Source organism: Pteropus vampyrus, unplaced genomic scaffold, assembly GCF_000151845.1.
Source record: "Pteropus vampyrus isolate Shadow unplaced genomic scaffold, Pvam_2.0 Scaffold6, whole genome shotgun sequence".
Lineage (NCBI taxonomy): Eukaryota > Metazoa > Chordata > Mammalia > Chiroptera > Pteropodidae > Pteropus > Pteropus vampyrus.
Window position 1 is genome coordinate 10,012,883 of NW_011888787.1, and position 23,055 is coordinate 10,035,937.

A 23,055-nucleotide genomic window follows, 5' to 3' on the forward strand; every position below is an offset into this window, starting at 1 on the left:
GAAGAACGACTAGTTTCAATTAGGTTTCAAAAGTTTTTTCTTAACATATAATTCTTTTTGCATCTGATCTTCTTCGCTAAGTTGCCCACTGTAGCGAGTTCACATAATTTTTCCTTCACCTGCCAAACCTCTGCTTCAATTCCCTCACAGCTCATGGATTTGTCTTTAAACAGGATGTGCTTCTTAAGTTGGTGACCCCTGAACCTCCCCAGCACAGAATGGTTTGGCTGCCTTTCAAAAGCATAGTCCCTGAAGCCAGAGGAAAAACAGAACTAAAGATGGCATTAGTTATTGGATTCTATGAAAAAGAAATCTCAAACTCTTTTTCTGTCTTAGATGATCTTGAGACATTTTCTTCTTTTTTTTTCTGACCAGCAGGGTCAACGGACATTATGATACTATGTGTCAAGGTGACAGTGTTAGGACTGTGGGATGAAACAATGAATCTTTTATAACTACAGTTTCCATTCTCAAGAGGCCTCCATGCAAAATGTCAGAGTAGGCCATCCATCATCGTGAGGATGACTGCGTGTCACGACCCAGAAGAAATGGATATAGTACGACTGCATTTATCCAGAACTCAAGGAGCCAAGCTTAGAAAACCTGAACGAGCTCTGCTCTTTTTACAATTCCCAGTTTTCCGTTTCGTGGAGATCTCTACCAGCGAAGAACTCTGGAACTACAGTAAGGATAAATTTAACCTGCTGAAGTCTTTAAAGGGAAGGGAAACAAGACAGATAACATAAGTGCATTAATGAAGGTACGAGAGAGTATGAATTATATATTAGTATAAATGTAAACTCAGTCCAGAAATATAGAAAAGGGGAGTTTGTAGAAGTAAAAATATTAACGGTTAATGGTGATAGGGCCAATATGTTATTGTGAGAATAATAAAAAATAATTGAAAACAAAGAAGAAAGATCATAATATTCAATTGTAACTACCATTCCTGGGACATTATAATAACCACCACTTAACACATACTTGCATTTCGTATAAATTAATAATCTGTAAAATAACTCATCAGTGTGGGTACATTCGTTCCATTTTATAGATAAGGGAGGCTGACGCTCTTAGATATTTAACTTATGTAACTTTTCCATCGTCTATGGGGTAGCAAGTGGAGAAGCTGGGATTTGAATCCAGGTCCATCTTGCTTCAAACCACCCCCTGCTGCCTCTCCGTGTAAACCAGAGCCCGTTAACAAGCATGTGCCTCAACTTATTATTTTCTCATTTTCATTTGTGTCAAAAAGTCAACTGTGGTATGTAATTTGCTCTGGCATCTTGTTTTGGTGGGAAAATAATACTGGAATCTTTACCTATGCTGTTGTTAGCAGCGAAATCTAATAGAATGATCGATATCAAGGAAAGAAGCAAATGATCAAGTTTCAAAGAAGCCTCTTGGTTTCAACTCATCAATGCTAAGCAAATATTAAATGTGTAACCCCGAGAGACATCCTTTTGCTTCGGCAGGGCTCGTGTTTTCCATAAATAACATTTATGTTTAATGAAAACAGGATTAACTTTGTATTGAAAATTGAGCCTGTCATTCAGTCTGATTAAACAGCATGTGGTCTTGCAAATCCACATTTTACTCAATATTTCTGTGTGTTTGGAACCAACTCTACTGTGAATACATTTTCTGGATATACCTATATTAGGGAAAGGAGAACAGAAATGTGTCTTTCTGAGTGTGTACTAGTACTAAAATAGGGCATTGGGTATTTTTAATTATTAGATAATATGCAACCATTTTTAACTGTTGATAAAAACAATTTCATATGGTTCAACCTAACACATGGCAGTAACTGTTGAGAAATAACCTCAATGAGGGAAAGAATATCAGAAGGTCCTCCAGAAACCTCCTCGCCTCCAAGAGGTCTTCCTCCAACTCCTCCCTGCTGTTGCCATAGCAACCTTATGCATGTCTCCATCACTGTAAACACATTGCTTTATACTTTAACTTGTGAAATATCTATCAATCCATTCAGATGGTAGCAACTTGAGGACAGGGACTGTGGCTTTTCATCTTCGTATCTCCTGCAACTGGCACACTGCCAGAAACTAGTGGGCACTAAATATTTAAGCGCTCACATTTATTAGTATAGTATTTTGCATTTTTCAACATTCTCAAAAGGGAGGTAAAGTAGGTACAGTAGTCCCCTTATCTGTAGTTTTGCTTTCCATGTGGTCAACTGTGGTCTGAAAATATTAAATGGAAAATTCCAGAAATAAACAATTCATAAGTTTTAAATTATGTGCTGCTCCGAGTAGCTGATGAAATCTCACTCCGTCCCATTCCGTCCTGCCTGGACAAGAATCATCCCTTGGTCCAACGTCCCCACGCTGTACACCTACCCACCAGTTAGTTACTTAGTAGCCGTCTGTCTCAGTCACCCAGTCGACTGCAGCAGTATGGCAGCTCTTGTGTTCCAATAACCCTTATTTTTCTTAACAATGGACCCAAAGCACAAGAGCAGTGAAGCCCGCAATTCGGACATTCCAAAAAAGAAACTATAAAGAGCTTCCTTTAAGTGAAAAGGTGAAAGTTCTCAGCTTACTAAGGCATTTTATCATCTCATATCATCACGAAAAGGGAGATACAATACAGTACAATAAGATATTTTAAGTGAAAGAGACCATATCCACATAATTTGTACTACAGTTACTATTATAATTGTTCTATTTCATTATTAGTTATTGTTGTTAACCTCTTACTCTGCCTAATTTATAAATTAAACTGATAAATTTATACATTTATAAGTCATAGATATGTATGTTTAGGAAAAACCAAAGAGTAGATATGGGGTTCAGTACTCTCTGTGGCTTCAGGCATCCATTGGGGGTCTTGGAACGTCTCCCCTGTGGATAAGGCGGGGGACCACTGTCTTTTTATTTCTCACGTTACAATGCTGGGATTAGAATCTTTGTGATTCGGTTCCCAGTTAAATGATGTTTTATTCCTTTTTATTACTACCAATTGCCATATCCTCACCAAGCTTATAACGTAATTTCTATTTAACTAAACTGGTTATTCTTAAGCCATAAATTATTCTTAAAATTGTAAAATGTTGCATTGCATTGACAAGTTTATCAAATGATTACTGTTGTTTCCAAAATGGACTTCTTTCCTCTTTTAATTACAGTGTCTTTCTGACATCACCTGGCCTATCTTAAGTTTCTGTTACTCATTTGGGGATTTTGTACCTTTTACATTCTACCTGCTGCTGAGGTTAAGAAGGTTGTGCCATGTTCTCCTTTGCTATTAATACACATACTTTTCAGCATGCTTTATCTCTTCCCCCGAGTGGCTCCCTCTAGAACAGAGAAAATGCCACAACTTCTAGACTGTGATCTGCTGACTCCCCAAATTCACAATGGCTAGAAAACTGGGCAGAGCTTTGAGAATCGAAGAGCATCTGAGTGCCTCCAGGGAGGTGGAGACGTCCCTTGGAACCGAGATGGGAACGTGCTGCACTCTTGTATTCTCTTTGATCTGCAGTCAGCCATGAGGCTGGACAATAAAAAATGCTTCTGAAGTGAGTGTGGGTGAGATTTCTCACCTGAACTGCTCACCCTGGGTAGGAGTGTAAAAAAATGCGACACGCTGTTAAAGACTTCTCTTGTATCTTCAAGATTTCCTAAGAAATATCACTTCCTTTTTCTTTCTTAAAATTCAGAAAACTTCTCCAAAGTAAAACATTCTCAACATATTTTTGCGATATACTCTCTATCCAAAATCTTATTTTCTATGCTTTTATTATTGGTATATTTTCCAGCTGAGCCAGAAAACTCACTGAAGAGTCAAACATTGTCCTGTGACACCAGTTATTAATGATCTGAATGCATTCATGGTTATGTACAGAGTACTTCCCAGGTATTTTGGTGTCATTCAGAATTATTGGGGCTGCAATCAGTAAAGATAATAATTATTGCCATCTGCTTATATCTAAGGAAATATTTGTACTTGGGAGAAACTTGAAAATGTAAAAGAGCAATTTACTCTATGTGTAGGCCATTATCAGTAGGCTAATTTACTCATACATACACTGACAAATACTTATCATATCTAAGTCTCCTCTCTCATACTTTTCCCAGTCTCATAATTCTAATTTCCTATAGGCCATTACTACTTTTAAGTGAAAATATGAACTCACTGTAGTCTCAAATAAGTATTCCTCTCAATTTCTAAAATATTATCAATGGCACCATCACACTTCTGGCTCCCGAGGATGAAATTTGTTAATATACCATAGATACCCATATCTCTCTCCCCATCATACACTATCACTGCCTTAGCCCCGCTGCAAAATGGGTCACCGCTCTGCACTGTGACTTTATTGGGTCCTGTACACCACAAATACAGAAACACATTTTTTTTCTTTTTGTTCTGTTAACATGTTCTGAAAGTTTGGTAACAAATTAAGCACATGGGAGGGGGGTTCGAGAGCTTAGCCGATTCTCACCATTGTCCTGCCAGAAGCTGTAGGGCTGAGAGAGCTCAGTGAGTATGTTAGTGGTGGGAGAAGTGAGGGGGAAAGAAAAATTTAAGACTCTTTTGTATTTTTTTTTTTTTTTTAATTTTTAGTAGAAAAGCAGAACAAAGGGAAACCCACCCAAAGCCTTTCCCATCTTCCAAGTATCAACTCTCTTCCATGTATCTGCCTGCTTCTGGTCTCTCTCTAGGGCCTTCAAATAATTGCTTTCATATTTAGTCCAGAGTTTCCAGCTGTCATTTGCAGGAGAAATGCCTGGCCATTACCAGAAGGAGAGCTTTGGTGGAGTTTTGGGAGGTGCTGAGAACTACCTGGCAATCCTGAAATGGAGAAGTGGGGCACGGGAGAGGGGACCCTTCCTGCCTTGGCCTCTTACGCATTTGCCCGGCTAAGTCTCCATCCCAAGGCCCAGCAGATCCAGTCACCACTTGTCAGTCTTGGGCCCGGGACATAGTGTCTGCCTTCCTTCCGCTACCACCGTGTTCTCAGGCTTCTGTACGACGGAACCGGCTGGGGTGAGCTGACGGCTGCTGTAGCCACATACTGGGGACCTGGGCTAGAATAAGGACCAGCTCGAAGTGTGGATAGTTTTCATACGTTTTTAACTCCTTAGCTGCTGAACCCAAGAAGTGAACAGCATTTGAAGACAGCTTTGAGACATATGGTAAGATTGTGATTTTACTCAAAATTTCTTGAGGATGGGCAAAAAAAGTCCATTTCTTTTTATGAACTTGTCCTTATCTAGAGGGAAAAAAACGATGAATCACAATTTCTGGTCTTACAAGCACCAATCGGATGAATAATAAAAGTGACAACACGTGTCTGAGTAGGGTGATATTCTTTTATCCTGAACACATATATTACCTTGACAAATTTTATTCTCTAACTTTGGACAACTGATTTAAGCCTGAAGCTTTGAAATTCCAGTATATTAGATAAAGAATAACCAAAAATATTGGGCTTAGCTCCAATTTACTTGCAGTAGTCCCTTGTGTATGCCTTATATAAGGAATTCCTATGTTCCTTCTGTAAGGATTACACAAAGATGGCCGCGGGAGGCCGTCTGGGAGGAGTGTAGATACTGAGAATGGTTGGTTTACATGAGGCTCAAAAGAGTATTCCACAGCCATTCACTCATCCTCTCAGTGTATATATCGAACCCCTACTATGTTCCAGGCCTCATTCTATGCACTGAGGGCAGATCAGTGAGTAAAACACAAATTCCATCTGGGTCGGAATTCTGGTTATGCAACAGTATCATCCTTGGCTAATTTATTAACCATTCTGATTCATATCTGACAAAGAGGGAGTTAGATTAAATTATTCCATAGTTTCTTTCGGTTCTAAAAGACATGTTTTTGCAATGCTATGACTCTATTTGGCACACATGCTGCCTATATAATTCCAACACGGGAGTTTGTGGTGCTATCTACTCTCAGCCTGCCAAATTGCTGACCTCTTAGACACCCCGCTCCCATCATCTCTTGGCCCACCCTCCCCCCATCTGTTCCCTATTTGCAGCAGCACTGGAGGACCTATAATTACACATGGATGTCACCAATGTGTTGTAACAGCTTTGCTTCCCTGATATTCTGGTAAGATTAAATGAGTAAAAGTGGCCAGGGCGCAACACCGTGCCTACACAAGGTAATATCCCTTAGCTGGAAACCACATTTAGTTTTACTGGGCTCTCATTTGTTATTCATTAACACTCCTAAGGAGCAAAAGAAAAAATGACATGCATTTAACTAAAATCAGCCAGTGGTTTCAAGAGTTTCTTCCTAAACAAAGGAAAAAAATAAAAAGGAATATATTCAATATTAGTTCATCTTATTTTCATTTAAATACATGATTTTAGTTCATTTCTGTAATCGGAGTTTGAAGAGCTTACATTCGAGAGAGAGAGAAATCCTCCACTATCTCTATTTATCTCTAAAATGTACCAGATTGTACCACTTGGCATTTCATTTTTTACATCTTTGCTGACTCTTCCATCACAATTTCTCCAGCTTCAAAACAAAACCAAAATATCTCTATCTATTCCAATATAGTACTTAATTTCCTATAATTTTTAAATACACAGTACTCCCTAAGGTTCAAGATATAAGAGCAGCAGTTAAAAAAAGCAAGGTATTCCCTATCAAGGCTAGCCTTTCCTGAAGATAGTCTCATTTGTCACCTAATTAATGCAGCAACAATATAGGAAGGATGATAATTAAAACAAGACCTTGCTGTGAAATATCCATCTGTTCTTAGCAGTACAAATAATTCAAACACACATACGCACACAAACACACACACACTCACACACACGAGGTGCTCTCATTTATTTCCTTATATCACATGAAGAGTCCAATGATTTTGGGGACTGAAGCGACCTTGTTACTCCACATGAGTCTGTTAACACTGGTTCTTTGTGGGTATTAATAGATGTTTTTGGCTAAGTAAGTTTGGGAGGCTCTGGTTAAATAAAATGAGAGTGTTTCTTTATTGTAGGACATCTCAGGGCCTTTAATATGCTAATGTACATAGTGATTCTCCTAGAAGGAAATGTTGCAACCCTCTCCCTTTGAAGATGCGGAGACTCTGCTGACAGAGGTTGGGATTTGCTCTGAGCTCACAAGAGTTATTAGCACAGCTCGAGCTAGAACCCATTTCTCTTGACTTCTAGCCTATATTTCCTTCTAAAATAAGACAATTAATGATTTTGAGATCCTAATGTTTTGCTCTCTGTCTTCTCAATACATTCTAAGCACTGTACTAGTTGTCTCAGGTACCAGCCACAAAGCAAGAAAGAGCTAGCACTGTAGCTCTCCCAACTGTATAATATTTTAGATTGGGACCAATAGAATTTGAGAGGCTCCTGCATCACATATTTAAAACCTGCTTTATTCATTCACTCGCTGTTTTTCAAGTGGAAGTTCAGAAACAAACTCATTTGCCTCGACATGAGTAATTTAAAAAATTTCCTTTCCCCCTTTGCGACAGGTTGATTGATTTTGTTTAGGTATACTTTTTGTACTTATGAAAAAGAGGCAGGAATATCAATCCTTAGTTTATATGCAGTGCAGTTAGTTCTGGCAAATAAACACATTTAGTTCCAAGGGAGGCTTATAGAATTGGCATACAGACCTACATTGCAATGAAATCAACATATCTTTCCACACAATCAAATTATTACAATCAAATCCAGACCCTTAACACATTTGTTACCGTATGTGCAGAATGAGTGGAAATGGCATCTCTACTGAACCACCGATGACATAGATACATAAAAACTCTTGAACAAAATATCAACCAATGGCTGTGACCTCTACTATGTCAGGAAATATCTCTGATCCTAGGGACAAGAAACAGCAAGACCTTCCAAAAATGCCAACCACTGAATTCAGATGAAAAAAATCACAGCTCCAAAATTGCTGAGTGCACCCCTGTTTCCCATTGTTGGGGCCTGCAGATGGGTAGCTGGAATGTAGCTTCCTACACAAATGTGAAGTTAAGTGAGGGAGAAAATTATTTCACTTTTTTTATTATGTGGTATTTCACCTAAATATCCTTACGTTTCTTAAGAAAGAGACATCTTTCCTTTAATGACCCACTAGTTTTAAAAAATATCTATGGTGCTGAGGAATTAAGGATAAAGAGACAAGCTCTTAAACTGGGTTGTTTTTCTGCACACTAATGAAGTTCATAATTTAATTGGAGGAATTATTAGATAACGTTCTTTTCTTATAATGGCAAAGCTCAGAGGAAAATGAGCTGCTTATGCATATGTTCTCTTTTTAATTCAAGAAATCCTCTAGGATGTGAAAACTATGCTCTAAATCAGAATGGCACTCAGTTGTCCACTTAAGATGGGTTCACACCATCAATTTTTATTCTAAGTGTTTCTGCCAGAGTTACATAGCAATGCTAATGTTGTTTTTTATTTTTAATTATAGTTACTAAGCTTTTCATTTGAATACTCTTATTTCTTGAACTTCATTCTCCCTTTAAAAGAAGAGCAGATTAAATTTAAATTTTTTTAGATAGTAGAATAGTTAAACACCCATTTAACTTAAAAAAAAAAAGACTTGGGGGGATAGGATCACTGGCAGCAAATTTATGAAATTTTGTCCTATGAAAGAGGCAGACACTTTTATTCACTATAGTTCTAGAGGAGAAAATGTGGACTAATATGTGGAAGTTAAAAGAAAAAAGCAAATTGCCCTCAATTAAAGCATCAATTTTCTTAAAATAAGCTAAGTTGGCCATTTCTAAGTTTATCCTTTAATATTTGTAGCTTGTTTTAGTGTTCTGTGATGCCCATTAGTCAACAGTAGTTACTGGTATTAAAGGTTTATGGGAAAATATGAGAGAAAAATTAATATTGAGAAAATTCAGTTCATTTATTTTTTTCTCCCTTCAGAAAATGAGCAGCTATCATCATAATTTTATTTTAGCAGTAAAACATCTAGATCTAGCACAATATGAAAAATTAGCTCAATAACATATTACAAAGTTGATAAAAATGAGGCAAGGAGTTCATATAAACACACAGCAACTTGGTCTAGTAAAATACTGAGCCGAAAGTCATGGAGAGGGTCACTCCCAGAACAATCTGGGAAGGGCAAAGCCACAAGATTTAATGGTTCATTGTTGCTACTTAAAGATGGCACCTTGGGGAATTTTCTGGGTCTCCTGTATGTACCGAGCTCACTTTCGGCCATACCGAGAAAGCATAAAGTCTGTAAATTAGCAACCGGATTTTATCAGTAGTAGGCGTGGGATGTTAAAAAAGAAAGTCATGGAACTTCTCAGGTCCTCAGTTTTCTCATCCGTAAGACGAGGTTAAACATCACCTGCCTTGCAAGTCTGTAGTGGGGATTAATGGAAAGAAGGTGTCTGACAAGAACCTTATAACCTGAGTGCTATACAGATGTAACGGATTATTACTGAAATATTAATGGGACCTATTAGAATTTCCTTAATTCATTCCCCTCTTCTGATTTCCTTCTCTTTCTCAGATTATTTCTCAATTTCCTTCAGAAATTACCTCTTAAATGACAGTATTCCACGGTGTTCTGTAAAAGTTCTATAAATGATCATAACCATTTGTAATTACGTGGGAAAAAACCTTATCATTCCGATGTCATCCATTCCCTAAACTTCAACCATCAAATGTAGGGTGATAATCTTCAAGCGTCTGTATTTCCACCTCGAAACTCTTTCTACAACACCAGAGCAGTGTTTTCGAATCCTTAACTGGATTCTCTACTTGGATTCCCGCTCAGGTGTGTCTTTCGGTCCTTCTTTCCTTAAAATCTGTTTGGTCATCAAGTCTTATTGACTTTGTAAGCAAATCTCAAACCCTTGCGTGATGATAGCTTTTGTGGAATTCGGAGAGCTTTTCTAGACTCTCTCTGCATTTGAGCACCGGGACCTGGAGTTACAGGGCTCAATGACGTGGTCTCACAGTTCTCCTCGTCTCTGTGTCTCCTTGTTATACACAGCCACGGTGGAATATCCTCTAATACTACAGCCTTAGAACGCTTCTCGCCTGCATTCAGTTGATATACGAGAACCCATATAATTTTACCTTTCTTATGCATGGGAGACTCAGAGGCCAAAATGTAAGACTCCTTCAAGGCTTCCTGGCGATGCCGAAGGTTCACAGGGAGAAGATGAAAGGCCATCTCCCAGGATTTGTCCACTCTCCCAACTCCCGACTATGCGAAGTTCCTTAACCTGCTGTGTTGCTTTTAAGCATAATTTGTCACCTAGAATATCCACTCTGCCCTGACTCCTTGGCATTCTAACGCACACATTTCCAGACGCCATGCAAATGTCACATCCTCATCAGAGCTCTTGTTAGCCTTTTCAGATTAAATTGTTGCCACAGCACTTTACACATTCACACGGTAAAAGCGCTTAACCCATGTTGTCATCCATTTTCTTTACATGTCTGTGCCCTTTCTGGATATCATCTCCTTGAGAGCACTGACTGTGCCTTGTGCATCTCCATATGTCCAGTGTCTAACCCAGCGTCTGTCCCAGGGTGGAGAATAAGTATTTACTGGTGACAGAAGGAAGGTGTTAGAAAAGCAGAATCTGTTAAGCAGTGTTAAAACCCAACCTCAATAATTAGGACTAATTGGGAAGAATGAACAAATGTCAGGCCCAATACTTTGACACCTCTCATATGAGAGGTAAAGAGTAAATATTTTGGTGGATTTATCCAAATTGCGGCTAGGAAAAAGACTTAGAGAACTTGCAGGATAACTGGTAAGCCTTTTATAATTAGCAGATGACTTCTGTGTTACGCGATTTTTTTTTTTTTCCAAATCATCTGAGAATATGGAGAATGCTCTACAGTTTTTATACTTTTAAACTTTGCCCGGTGGTGTTGCGTACCTAATTTCACACATTTTCCCACTAACCATTTGAAAGCCTTGCTTGAAGGAAGTGACTTGCAACCTCACTTTGTCCTAATTATAGCAAATACCAAGGTGGTGACATTCAAACAGTGAAGATTTACAAACTTCTCTGATTCCCTCTGAGGGTGAGGGTGCAGGGACCTTTCTCACTCCTGACTCCCAGTTACAACAGCTTTGTCCCTGGGCCTTTCCAGGTCCTGGGATTAGACAGGGAGGGTGTGGTTCTGAGCTAGGGTGGGAGTGAAGTGGAGATAGCACCAGAAAGTTCCTAGAAGCACAGATTCTGTGCTTGGCTCCTTTTTTGGAGATAAACAATGGAGGAATAGAAGGAAAAGTCAATTCTGCAAATACTCTCTGAACACCAACTACCTGTCAAGAGCTTGGGTAGGCACTGCAAAGGGTAAGACCTGAGTCAACGCCGTTGAGAAAAATTATCGGTAATTATGTTTAGGAATATTGTGTAACAAGGCAGGTAATAGAAATGTGGCTTCGGATTTTCTAGGCCACTGAGAAAAGTTCTTACACAATTCTGTTCTAAAGTTTGTAAAGTTGAAAAAGAATTTCTATTATCTTATGTCTGAAACCAGCACCTTGACATATTGCTGACCCATATCTTACAAATAAATGAGCATACCATCAAATGTTCATTTGTCTTTTGGATTTAACAATTATTACAACAAATCACATTACTTCCTTGAAACTGTTCTCCTCAAAGAAACAATCAATAATGTTGAGTTTATATTCCATAAAACCTATGCATCAGAAAAATATAATGTTCAACTTTTCAGTTTAATTATGGAAAGCTTAGAAGGAAACAAGGCACTTAAAAATCAAACCTTCCCATGTGTAACTAAGAAAACATTTTGGACATTATATTTAACAGCCCACGAGTTTAACTTCCTGTCAGTATAAAAAGATGCTCCGAACGAATGTCTACTCCTCGTTTCTTTTCTCACCTCTCATTTAGGTAGATTTTATTTATGCATTAGACGACCTTTTTGGCCATTAGAACCATCTTGCCTCGGCAGTTAATTAACACAAGTACCATAATTAAATACAGTTAATGCTACTTGGTGCCCTTTAATGTACCTTCCATTAGTGATATTATTGTAGTATTACTCGGTAAATTAAAATGAGATCAAGACTAAGAGAGCCACTCTGTAATTAAGGTACTGGCAGACTGCACTCATCTGTTATTCACTAGAGAAAATCACCCTGATTTACTGAAGGAGGACACCCGTAAGTCAGAATTAGTCCACGGAGATTATTAGGTTTATCGAACAATGGAAGTGCTACAGAGTTGCTGAGATTGCCAATAGCCATGTTTCCTCTTTTCTCTTCATTATCTTAATAAACACACAATGAGAGGGAGTAAATGGAAGCAAAATAAATACATAATGAAAGAGGACTACGACTTTTCCGATGGGATTATAGTTTCTGTCTCCAGTAAAATAGATATCAGATGTGTCACATGCCAAAAAGAACATTAGTCTTATGACAATCAACACATCAACTTTACACCAAACACTACTAGCCGATATAGAACATAAACACTGTGTACACGTGTGCACAAGAAGCCATGAACTGGAATTTGCAGTCAGTTGACTCAATCAAAGATTCTCCGATTGTTTTTGTTTCATAGTTGAATATGTCAAGGCAAAAAATCTTGTATTCTCTGTCCACTGTTCTGTGGATATTTACCCACTTTCCCCAAATGATTTATGCCAGTTCCCACATTATGGTGGGGGTGGCGGTGGAGTGACAAGTAGAACATTATCATATCAGATGTGGATGTGTAAAGGCACGTTAAATGTTGCAATCATTTCATGGATGGAGGAAGAAGGAGATGTGGGAAACAAAGACCTCCATTATATTTTGGAAAGTTTATGATACTCTTTAAAAAAATGTTTAGAACTTTCTTTAGAGGTCATCCATTAATGATCAGTCCTCCTATAGATGATTTGCTGTATAAGAAAAAGACAAACCAGACTGTTAATCCAATTGAAATTTTCAAGGGTAAATGTGTATCAGCTTCTATGTTTGAAAGGCCTGTGAACCAGGCAACAGTTCAACAGTTCCCTTTGGTGGATCCATCTTCCTTATGTAACGTAGAAGCTGGAGACACGCCCGAGCCATCAGGCCTTGCTTCTTCAGTCCCTCCCCTAAGACTAAAAATACCCCAGCCATCTGGTGCCTAGCACAGTATATGCCAACATCAGTTTTGCCCTGAGGAATTTGGACAGAGTTTGGAGGTGACAGAGTGGGACCTGATGGAAAGGGATCACCTTTACCGGACCTTTCTCTCTTGCCCAGCTGCTTCCTCACCAGCTTACAGTTGACTGGTGGAAAAGTGGTAAATCTGGTGGGATTTTACACTTCTAAAATGCCAACGGTAAGAGATAATATGTCTGACCCCGAGAGAGAATGCATAAAAACGTCTATGCTTTAAAGTGTATTTATACTCATTTTTAAATAATCAAAGGAAATAAAAAATGAATATGCAATAAGAGAAAGAAGTCCCAGCGATGGTTATTTCTCAACAAAAAAGCTGCACAAGATTGCCTTCTTTACAAGTGGAAAATGAAAGTGTTCGGGGAAGCTGGGCTCTAAGTACTTTGGCTTAAAGTAAGGATTTCTCAAACTGCTAGGAAAGTGACCTACAGGTCTCTGCCTAAAAATGTAGCCCACGCTAGGATTCAAATTCAAATCTCAGCTTATTAATTTTGACATTTATTCTTGTAGGTAAACAGAACACTTGTTACTTTGTTGTAGAATGCTACTGTTAACGATATCGAAATCAATTACTTTTATGTATTATAGTCCCCAAGAATAAGATACTGGAAGCCAATCACCTTTTGCCAAAATATTCTTGAGTATAATGGCTACATTTGATCCTAAGTAGAAAACTCGTGTTTAAGGCGACCGACCACTTTATATTGTGCTCTCGTGGTTCCCTGCCAATACATGCACTGTCCTCTACACTCTGGAACCCACAAGCTCAATACTGAACCAGGGCATCATTCTCTCTGAAATATTATTTTGCTTTTAAAATATCCTCATCACACATCACCAAGACCTTAATTAAAAGTTTTTAGAGAGGCTCCCTTGCTGAATATTCTCGACTTTTCCAGGAGGAACATGCAGCTAGAACAAAGCTGAGAGTGAGGTGGCTGCCTGTTCCTGCTAATTCTGAAATCTTTACCACCATACTGAGGTCGTGCCCACCACGATGGCCCTTCCCTTAACCTGCAGGGATCTCTTCTTCCTGCTGGTGCACAAATACAACAGCACCATTATCAAAGATAGGCTGAGACATCTCTCTGAAAGGCCAAGGACCCTTAACGCTGCCCCAGATTCTGAGTTCTGCCCTGCTCTAAGGGATGCTGGATGCCAGGGAATGAATCCTGCCTCATTTGTTTAAATTTTATGAGTACTTAATTAAACCTATATGATTTATATACCATTTGTATTCTGATCCTCATATGTTCTTATTTAAGACTCTCTTGGCATTTGGGGGATGATTATTGCTTTGCTTTGCTTGCTTTTTTTTCCATTTTGCCATACAGTCCACTCAACTTTAGTTTTCCAGCTCATCATCTTATGCTTCAACTGCCATCAGTTGCTTATTTTGATAACATATTACACTTAAAAATCTAGTGGAAAGTGTCTACTTTGGTGGTCTTGGTTCTCATTACTCAAGTTTTTCATTTAAACATCTCCAAAATTCTTGGAAAACTGCTCAATTGTGTCTCTGGCATATTATCAAAACCAAAGGTATGCCTGATTATGACCATTAATATTTAAACTCGGCTCCATCTATAAATCCACAAAGTAAAAAGAGCCTAACTCAGGTTTGTATTCTAAATGGTAGCATATCTTTTTAAGACAATAACACCCCCAAATCTGAAAAATATTGCTTGCCCGCTTTTAACAAATGCATTGTGTTTCCTAAATGCTTTGCTTCTGACTTAATAAATGTAAAGAAACATAACTTTTATTTCTGGAACTTTTTAAATGTAATATAACGAAACATAAACACAGAGTTATACCTTGCTGAAACCCTCTCTTGCACTTGAAAACAATAGAAATACGTATTTCTTGCTTTTCAGTGTACTTTATAAGATGCGCTTTATTTCTTTGGTTTAAATTATAAGAAATCCTGCCAGGTTCCGATTTAGTGACAAGTCTGGGATCCCAAATTACTGCTGAGTAAGAAGGGTCTCAGAGAACCTACCTCTAGGCTGGTGTTCCTGAGAAAATGCTATAGCAGAAAGTGACCAATGTCACGTTACAGGTACCGGACAAATACACTGACATGTTCTTTAAGCATACCCATTCTCATTCAAGTCTCTTACCTTCCGTGCACCTTTATGTCTGAGATCGCGTAAAAGTAGCGTGCCAGGTGTAGCTCATCTACAAATACTTCCCCGACGGCTGGTCTCAAAAGCCTTATCCTCAGGTCTGTGACTGTAAAGAAATCTCTGAGTTTCTTGGTTGTATCCAGCTGTCCGTAGAGGGAAGCCATGTTGCGAAGCCACGGTCCAGCGAAAAACGCAAACCTGTCTTTGATTTCAAAGTGGATTATTTTGCTATTTGTCATATACCCCGTGGAGTACTCTTCGGTGCAAATGATTTCTAAGACCGTGTGCTGTGATAAATCCTTCACGGATTTAGGGTCCATGTGAAAAGCATCCAAGCAGTCTGTGGCATAATACTGATAGGGCTGCCATGTTCGTCCGTAATCGAGAGATTTTTCCAGGATCATTTGGTCTGGACGCCCCGATTCGAAGGTGATAACTATGTTGTCTGTGAGCTCAATGGTTTTGCTCCAAGACAGAGTGATGTTGACCTGGAGAGGCTTGGGATAGTCCTTCCAAGTCGCAGACTGCCAAAACGTGGAAGGATGTCTTCCTTCGAAATCAAACATCAGCTCGGGGGGATGCGCCAGCTCAGGGGTACTCGCATCACACTCATTATTGCACATGTACGGGTTGCCCTAGGGAAGAAGAACAGAAGAGGGTGCATCAAAAGATGGGTTTGACCCAAATCTTGCCATAGTGCCGTTGCTGAGGAAGAGGCTAGGAAAGGAAGAAAAGAAGAAGAAAAAACCCGTTTACTACAATCATTTTTATTCGCCCTAACTGCATTCTCTTATTATTTAATAGCTTAAAAAAAAAAAAAAAAGAAGCAATATGGTAATTTTCTTGTTTTGTTTCCTTCCATGGGCTTTAAGAAATGAAAACAGTGTATTTATCCCATATGCGTTAGACTCATAATGTGGTCCCAGAAGTGCCAAGACACTGAGCAACTGTCTAATAGCTCAATACCTCGGCGTCCTCTTAGAACGATGCTTTAGAAAAAGCGAAGAAATTCCTCCAGGCCTCAAGGACATTCCTCAAGAGCGCAGCTCTTTAAAAAGTCATTTTTCAAGCAAAGCTTTAGAATTAGCAATGAACTGTAGATACCTGTGTCCTGTTTGGGAACGACACCCCCATGCGACACTCAGCTTCTTTTCGTTTTGCTTCGCATCCATCATGCGTAACAGGGTCCCTGCTTCATGAAGCTTGCTTTTAAAGCATTTACTTTGCTCACCACAAATCATTAAAATGTGGTATACTATAGGCTCTGGGGCTTGGCCCAAACATCTGCCATCCCATTAGCTAGAGGCGAGGGGATGGCTCAGGAAACACTTAAGGTGAGCAGGCGCTACAACTTACCAGGACAGGAAAACCCAGTACTTAATTAAAAGGGTGTGGCAAAGAGCCACTGCCACTTGAGGTGTCACTGTGCTGGCCCAGAGTTAGTTCTCCGTGATGTTAGCCATTAATATTATTTTCCCTCTCACAAAGGCTGCTTCCTTCACAGTCCATTCAAACAAGAAGCTAGAATTGAGCCTCCTTGTCATACCACAAGTGACAACACCATTTATGCTACACTAAATGGCTGCCCTCAGCTTTCATCAGTGGACTCTATGGCAAACAACTCACTCTCTGACTTTTGTTTATTTTGTGTTTAAGGAAACAGATGGCGTCATTTGGAGTCAACGATTCAGGTATTTCTTTCTAATCTCATACTGGGTAATTATAAGCATGGACAGGTGAAAGAACAGACTCTCTGACAATGTCCTTAGGCTTTGTCTTTTAATTATAGCTAGGTTCCCCCCACCCCCCACCCCGCCTCCCTTTTCATGAACTGAGAACTTTTCATCACACCTGCAGGATGCATGAGCTCAGTCTCAAATAATAAATGTACACTGTAGACAGGGATGCTCAGTTACCAGCTGACTCCTGTGAAATGTAAGATGAACACTGGAGAATTGCTTTGGTCTCCCTAGAGGCAACTTTCTCCTACCTAGTCAGCTAATACTTTCACTCTCTCTTTCCCATTAATGCAACTGAATCCTAAAGCTGGCAACAGGTGTGGGGGACTCAAGTATAACTGAGATGGGGCAGGAGAAAGAAGAGACGGTACATTATTTGAGGAATAGAACAGTTTCAAAAATACATTCAAGGCATCAGTGATAATGGAAATGTTTCTGTATTCCTCGCTTGAATTTCAGTTCCCTATTCCTGATCCCAGCGTCTGTGCCACTATTTATAGTATTCCCTTCAAAACGAGCCAAGAGGGGAAAATAAGTTTCTGTTCCAGGTGGAATAAATCACCAAATTTATTATTATTTAAACTCTCTTAAGCATATCAGAGAGCCAAATGCAAAGCTGTGCAAACAGGCAAAGGCTTTTTATGGAGGGCTATAAATATTGTGGAATCTGTCAGGACTTATAAATTCTAAATATATGTAAATGCACATTTTACTGGAAGGGGTCAGATTTACACAAATCATACCTTCATTTGAAATTTACTGAAAAACTATGGTCCCTTCAAAATCTGTTAGCATGCAGCCATCTGCACAATCATTAGCTTGGATGCTGCCTTCTTCTTCCTAAGTGTCTTCATCTGAGGTCAAGGGTATCGAAACACAGGATATCAACTCTGCAGGATACACCATGTGAGTTATCAGGCATTTGTAGTAAGTTGTGTAGAAAGATAGAATTTCTTTGACTTCAGCTTAGATGCGCAGGGCTTCTCAGATGGGAACAGGGTGCCGAGATGAAGAAGGAGGCACAGCAGGCTGATTCTGGGAAATGGGTCAAGACTAGCAAACCTGTCTCAGAAAGTATACTTGAAGCTTTCTGTCTAGAAAGCATTCATTCCTACATTCAATAAAAGGTACTGACAATAACCACCATTTATTTAGCACTTATGAGTCAGATACTTTTAGTACATTATCCTGGGTTATCTTTTTTATCCCTACCTTTCAGAAGAAGAAACTGAGACATAGAGAAGTGTCACGTGACTTGCTCAAGGTCACAAAACAAAGTGAATAAGGGACAGAGCGAGGGCCAGCTTCTCCTGCCCCTGCCCTGGCCTCTTCAATTCCCAAGTCAATGGATTCCCTATAACGCAACCCAGGCTTAGAACGGAATTGGCTGGTTAAAAAGAAAAAGTCCACTATCATATGAATTTGGGAAACACAGCCCAAGCGGTCTCATCTTAGAGATCCCTAATGAATGTTACCATACATCTAAGATGCGAGGAAGTTAAGAACCTTCCTTAGTTTCAAGCAATACCTAGTTTCAGAAGCTTATCTGACCATGGAGCCCCTTTTCATTTTAGTAGACCTTAATTATATAGCACGTAGGTCCTGTCCTGTAGAGCATCCTTTGAGAGTCGCTGCTCTGTATCACTCTTAAGAATGTAAACATACGGATGCCAAACAGTGCTGCACAACCCATAGTTTCAGTCCTTGAATGAAGACATGGCCACATAAGCACTGAGTCTGTTTTTGTACCACAGGGACACTTCCACTGGGGCTTGGCAGGACAGCCAGCTCAGGATGAATGCCTACATTTATGTTAAGTTGCGAGCCACCAAAACACACGCCAAAACAAGGAGAAAATTTCATTGCTTTGCACTGATCTGGCGCTTTAGGCATGTGAAAAATGAGAGAAAAGCTTCACACATTCAATAATGATTTATTGATTGCCTACTATACCACTATATTTAAGGCACCTGTCTTGGCTCTCAAGATACAGCAGTAAACAAACTCAAATCCTCTCTTTCCGCAGAGCATCCATCTTAGTTGGGGGACATGCATTAAGTAAACTAACATAAAATGTTTTATGATGTTACGTGCTGATAACTGCTATGGAGAAAAAGAAAGCCTATTAGAGGGAAGAGCAGCATTTGAGGAGGTCGACTAACTGTAATTTTATATTGGGAGGTCAGAGAAAATCTCTCCTGGATAATGTGCCATTTGAACAGATTAAGAACAATTCCCAGTTTACACTGGAGATGATCAGATGTTGACCAGAATGATAGTTTCCTCCTTCATCTGACACTACTCTTAGTGATAATTTCAGCAGCATAACCATTTATTGAAAGCGATGAGTAAACAAATCATTTCCAATGAGAATCTATACCAAATGACTGTAGATGTATAAAAAAAAAATCAATTGACCCATTCTTATTTCATAGTACTCATGCTCTTTAGATTAATGATTTGATGGCCATTAATATGACTTACTGAAAGATAATGACATTGAGAGAAAATTAGCAGGGAAAAAAGAAGAGCTTTCATTCTAGTCCCCTGAGAAGGAACCTTGCATTTTAGGTAAGAGAGAAAGAAAAAAAGAAAGCCGAATAAATTGAAAACGTTACCACCTTAGGAACAGAAAGCTGGAGGAGAGATTTTATGCTAAAATATTTAGTGTAAATATTTCATATGGGTGTGATCTGTAATACTGTTGTTACAGAGAATTATCAATAAAAAAAACACAATTGCTGTTAAAGGGATTAGATTAATTAAATTTTCAGCTACTTCAACCCCACCCTAATCCTCTCTAACACCATCAACAATGACATTTATATAAGAAAAATAACTTTCCCCTACTTGTGAAAGCAAAGAACACTTCTCGCTGCTAAATCCAACAGATTCAGGCATTAGCAAGTATAAGTAATTATTTTATAGCCAGCAGGCAGCCTTAAATAGATCTTAATTTAAGTCCTACAAGCAACAGATCCTTAACTGATTGTCTATGGACAAAGCAGAAATATTTATGACTGTGCTGGTAATATTTACACCATTAAGAGATGCCTAAATAATTAAACAAACATTGCCGCTAAATATTTTTATAACAATTAGAAGAGGAAGAATGTTGTGATGCCTAATTTCATTTAAAAAAAATAACATTAATATTTTACCTCTGGGAGACTTGAAGTTAGTTATTAATTAGCACTTTGTAGCCAAAGTGGAATATGTTGTTATTCTTCCCTAATGTGCTTTCAGAACTTAGAGGGATAAATAAAATTTGAGATATGCTTTCATTGTTCCTATTGATGGGAGTGCCTTCCTTCTGGCAAGTGGGACACTTAAAAAGAACATCGTTTCACCTAAGATGGACTAGACCCTTCTGTTAAAAAAAAAAAAAAAATCTTACACGAACAGTATGAATGTAATACCTGTGGTTCCTGCCATTTTGAACTTGCCCTTCCAAGCTTTACTTATTGGCAAACTTTTGGGAATGACAGTTGGCCATGTAGGAAATTCTCATGGGAGATTCGCTACTGAACTGTAAGTTACATGCCAAGCAGGCAGGCATATACTTCCAAATGGTTTGAGAAGCATTTGGGTTAACACTTAACACGGATTGTGAAGAACAGTGAGATAGAGCTGCCTCACACCCATTTGCATCTGGCTAGTCCTTGCCTGTTTCATTGGTAAGTGACAGTAAAAAAAAAAGACACGAAGGCAAGGGGAGCAGAAATGGCATTCTGGGATAGTACTCCCAACCTGTTCTCACTGTGACTTTGTTCTCACTGTGATATTGCTCTGGCTTTGCCAATGCAAGGCTTTAAAAGGGCGAAGAAAGGGGTAGCATAGTCTACCACTCATCTCTCAGAGAGACGAACCATGAGCACCACGCTTTAACTGCTAGGCTGGGCTGTCATCGTGAGGACATGGCTTCCTTTTCTCCTCCTTCACTAGAGCTCTTTGGGAGCCAATGAAACAGGACAGTTTCCGGGAGGCTGGTGACTGGCCTCTTTACATAAGAGGTGTAATTTTTGGTGGGAGGAACCTCCAGTCCCTTCTTGCTCACTCCTCCTTTCTCCAAATTCTTTCTGCTCCGGGATCCTTGCTTAGCTATAACATGGGAAGGGCCCTCCCATGACTCTTCAGAAGACACTCGGACTTCTGTGAGTCTGGGAGCTAATGTTCACCGGTCATGCTGAGGTGCTCCTGCCAGGACTTGTAACTGGCATCAGGGAGAACGGAGAGAAATCAGAACCAGAGGTATATACAATCCAAGATGGTGAACATCTGTTCCGAAATCTGAAAGATAACTGACAGGCCTTGATGATCACAGCTATGGGGATAAAGGTTGAATGTCCTCAGACAGGAAAAGCCCACAAAGCAGCATGTTCTTTGGACATAAAAGACAGCTGTCTCTACGAATGGCAGTGTGATCTCATAACCCGCCCTGTTATTTGGCATGTTGGCTCCCAGTGTGGGGTGTACACATGGTAACAATATAGCCTGAATATTATGGGAATGTCTCAACTTAAGTCTCAATTCTGAAACTGCTGTGACGAAAGTACCTACGTATGTGCCAGAGCAAGAGTTCCAAATTTTAGTTTGGGAAATAAGGCCACTCTACGAATAATAGAACATCAAGAGTTTTATTTTTGAACTCTGGAGTTAAAAACTGACTGCTCCTTTTTTTAATGAAACCCCTTGCTCATCACAAAGATTCCTCCTTGGCATAAACACAGGCTTAAGGCCTGATTGAAGCTGCTGCTTGTTTCAATCTGTTCCCTGACAATGCTAACACCATGTGAACTTTTTAACTAAGGAATAAAGACAGGAGGGCTTAACCTTTCTGCAGCAAGAATACTAGAAGCCATACTACAGATTATGGGCCATAATAGACACCTGTGTAAATCCCCACAGAGGATTATGGTTAGGATTTTCAAACTGGTGAAGGCTGCAGAGGTCAAGAAGACCAAGTTTCTAAGCAGGAGACAAACACATTCTCAAGACACGAACCACAAGAGTGGATTCCTATATAGCAATCTAAATACATATTTTGCATATACCGAAGCAAAAAAATAAAAATATTAATGTAATCAAGTGGGTCTGAAAGTAAATGTCTACAGAAAAACACTGCAGACATTAAAGTAAATGTCTACAGAAAAACACTGTGGATGTCTTACTGTAGTAAGACGGCACTATTGTAACTGGTGAGGAAATTGCTTTTTAAAGTTTATTTTCTTAAAAAATATTACTTAAAAACCTTTGGTACAATATTTTATCTCATAGGTTGTCTTGAAATAGACTAGAACATAGACACTTGCATTTAATAACACAGAGCTGAAGTGAGCTGTTCGCATTTTAGGTTAAAGTAATTTGAAGGGAGTTAAAATATCGTGAGCTGGTGGGAATGTTCTGAGTCCTGACACCATTACACAATGTGAGACTTAGTTTGAGCATTTTGAATCCTGAAAGTTTGACTTGATTCTCACAAACTGTTCCCTCTTCTCTCACATGAGAAAGCAAGTCCAAGACCCACTTGAAGTCCATTTTCCGAAAGCCACCAAACTTAAGAGAGCATAAGAAAACCAAAGCATTTTCCACGGAAGGGATCACTTAGTCACGAGAAGCATGCAGGTAACTTTCTAATGCGGCACTTTCAAAAGGGATTGGTTTCCAGTGAGTCTGATCTCTCAAACTCCTTACTCCTTTCAAATGCCTCTCTTCCAAATTCACTAGCTGCTCAATTGTGTTAAAAACATTGTGAAGAACACAGAAACAATACAACAAAATGTTTGCAAGTTAGTAGTGGAGCTTAGACTTATACAGCAACGATCATATGTTTCTCAAATGGACTATTTGTGCTCCTAGAGAGAGAGCACTGGGCGTTCTTGAGGGTAAATAGAGTCACCAGCAACACTGCAGCTTCCTAGAGTGTTCATTTCACCCCTGGGTACAAAATTAAACATATTTTTATACAGAATCCACTGAACGGAGTACAAAGGAGTCTGGAAGGTTTGGCTTGGTGTTAATTTATCCCATACCGCCACCCT

At 39.2% G+C, this 23,055-nt stretch overlaps 1 protein-coding gene across 2 annotated transcripts in view; it reads right to left on the reverse strand.

Moving 5' to 3' along the window:
- Positions 1 to 23,055, reverse strand: part of NTNG1 (netrin G1) — a 301,700-nt gene that overhangs the window by 131,940 nt on the left and 146,705 nt on the right. For both annotated transcript variants that reach the window (XM_011368155.1, XM_011368146.1), the window contains exon 3: positions 15,270 to 15,910. In XM_011368155.1, the coding sequence (XP_011366457.1) occupies positions 15,270 to 15,910 (641 nt within the window). The remainder of the gene's footprint in view (positions 1 to 15,269; positions 15,911 to 23,055) is intronic.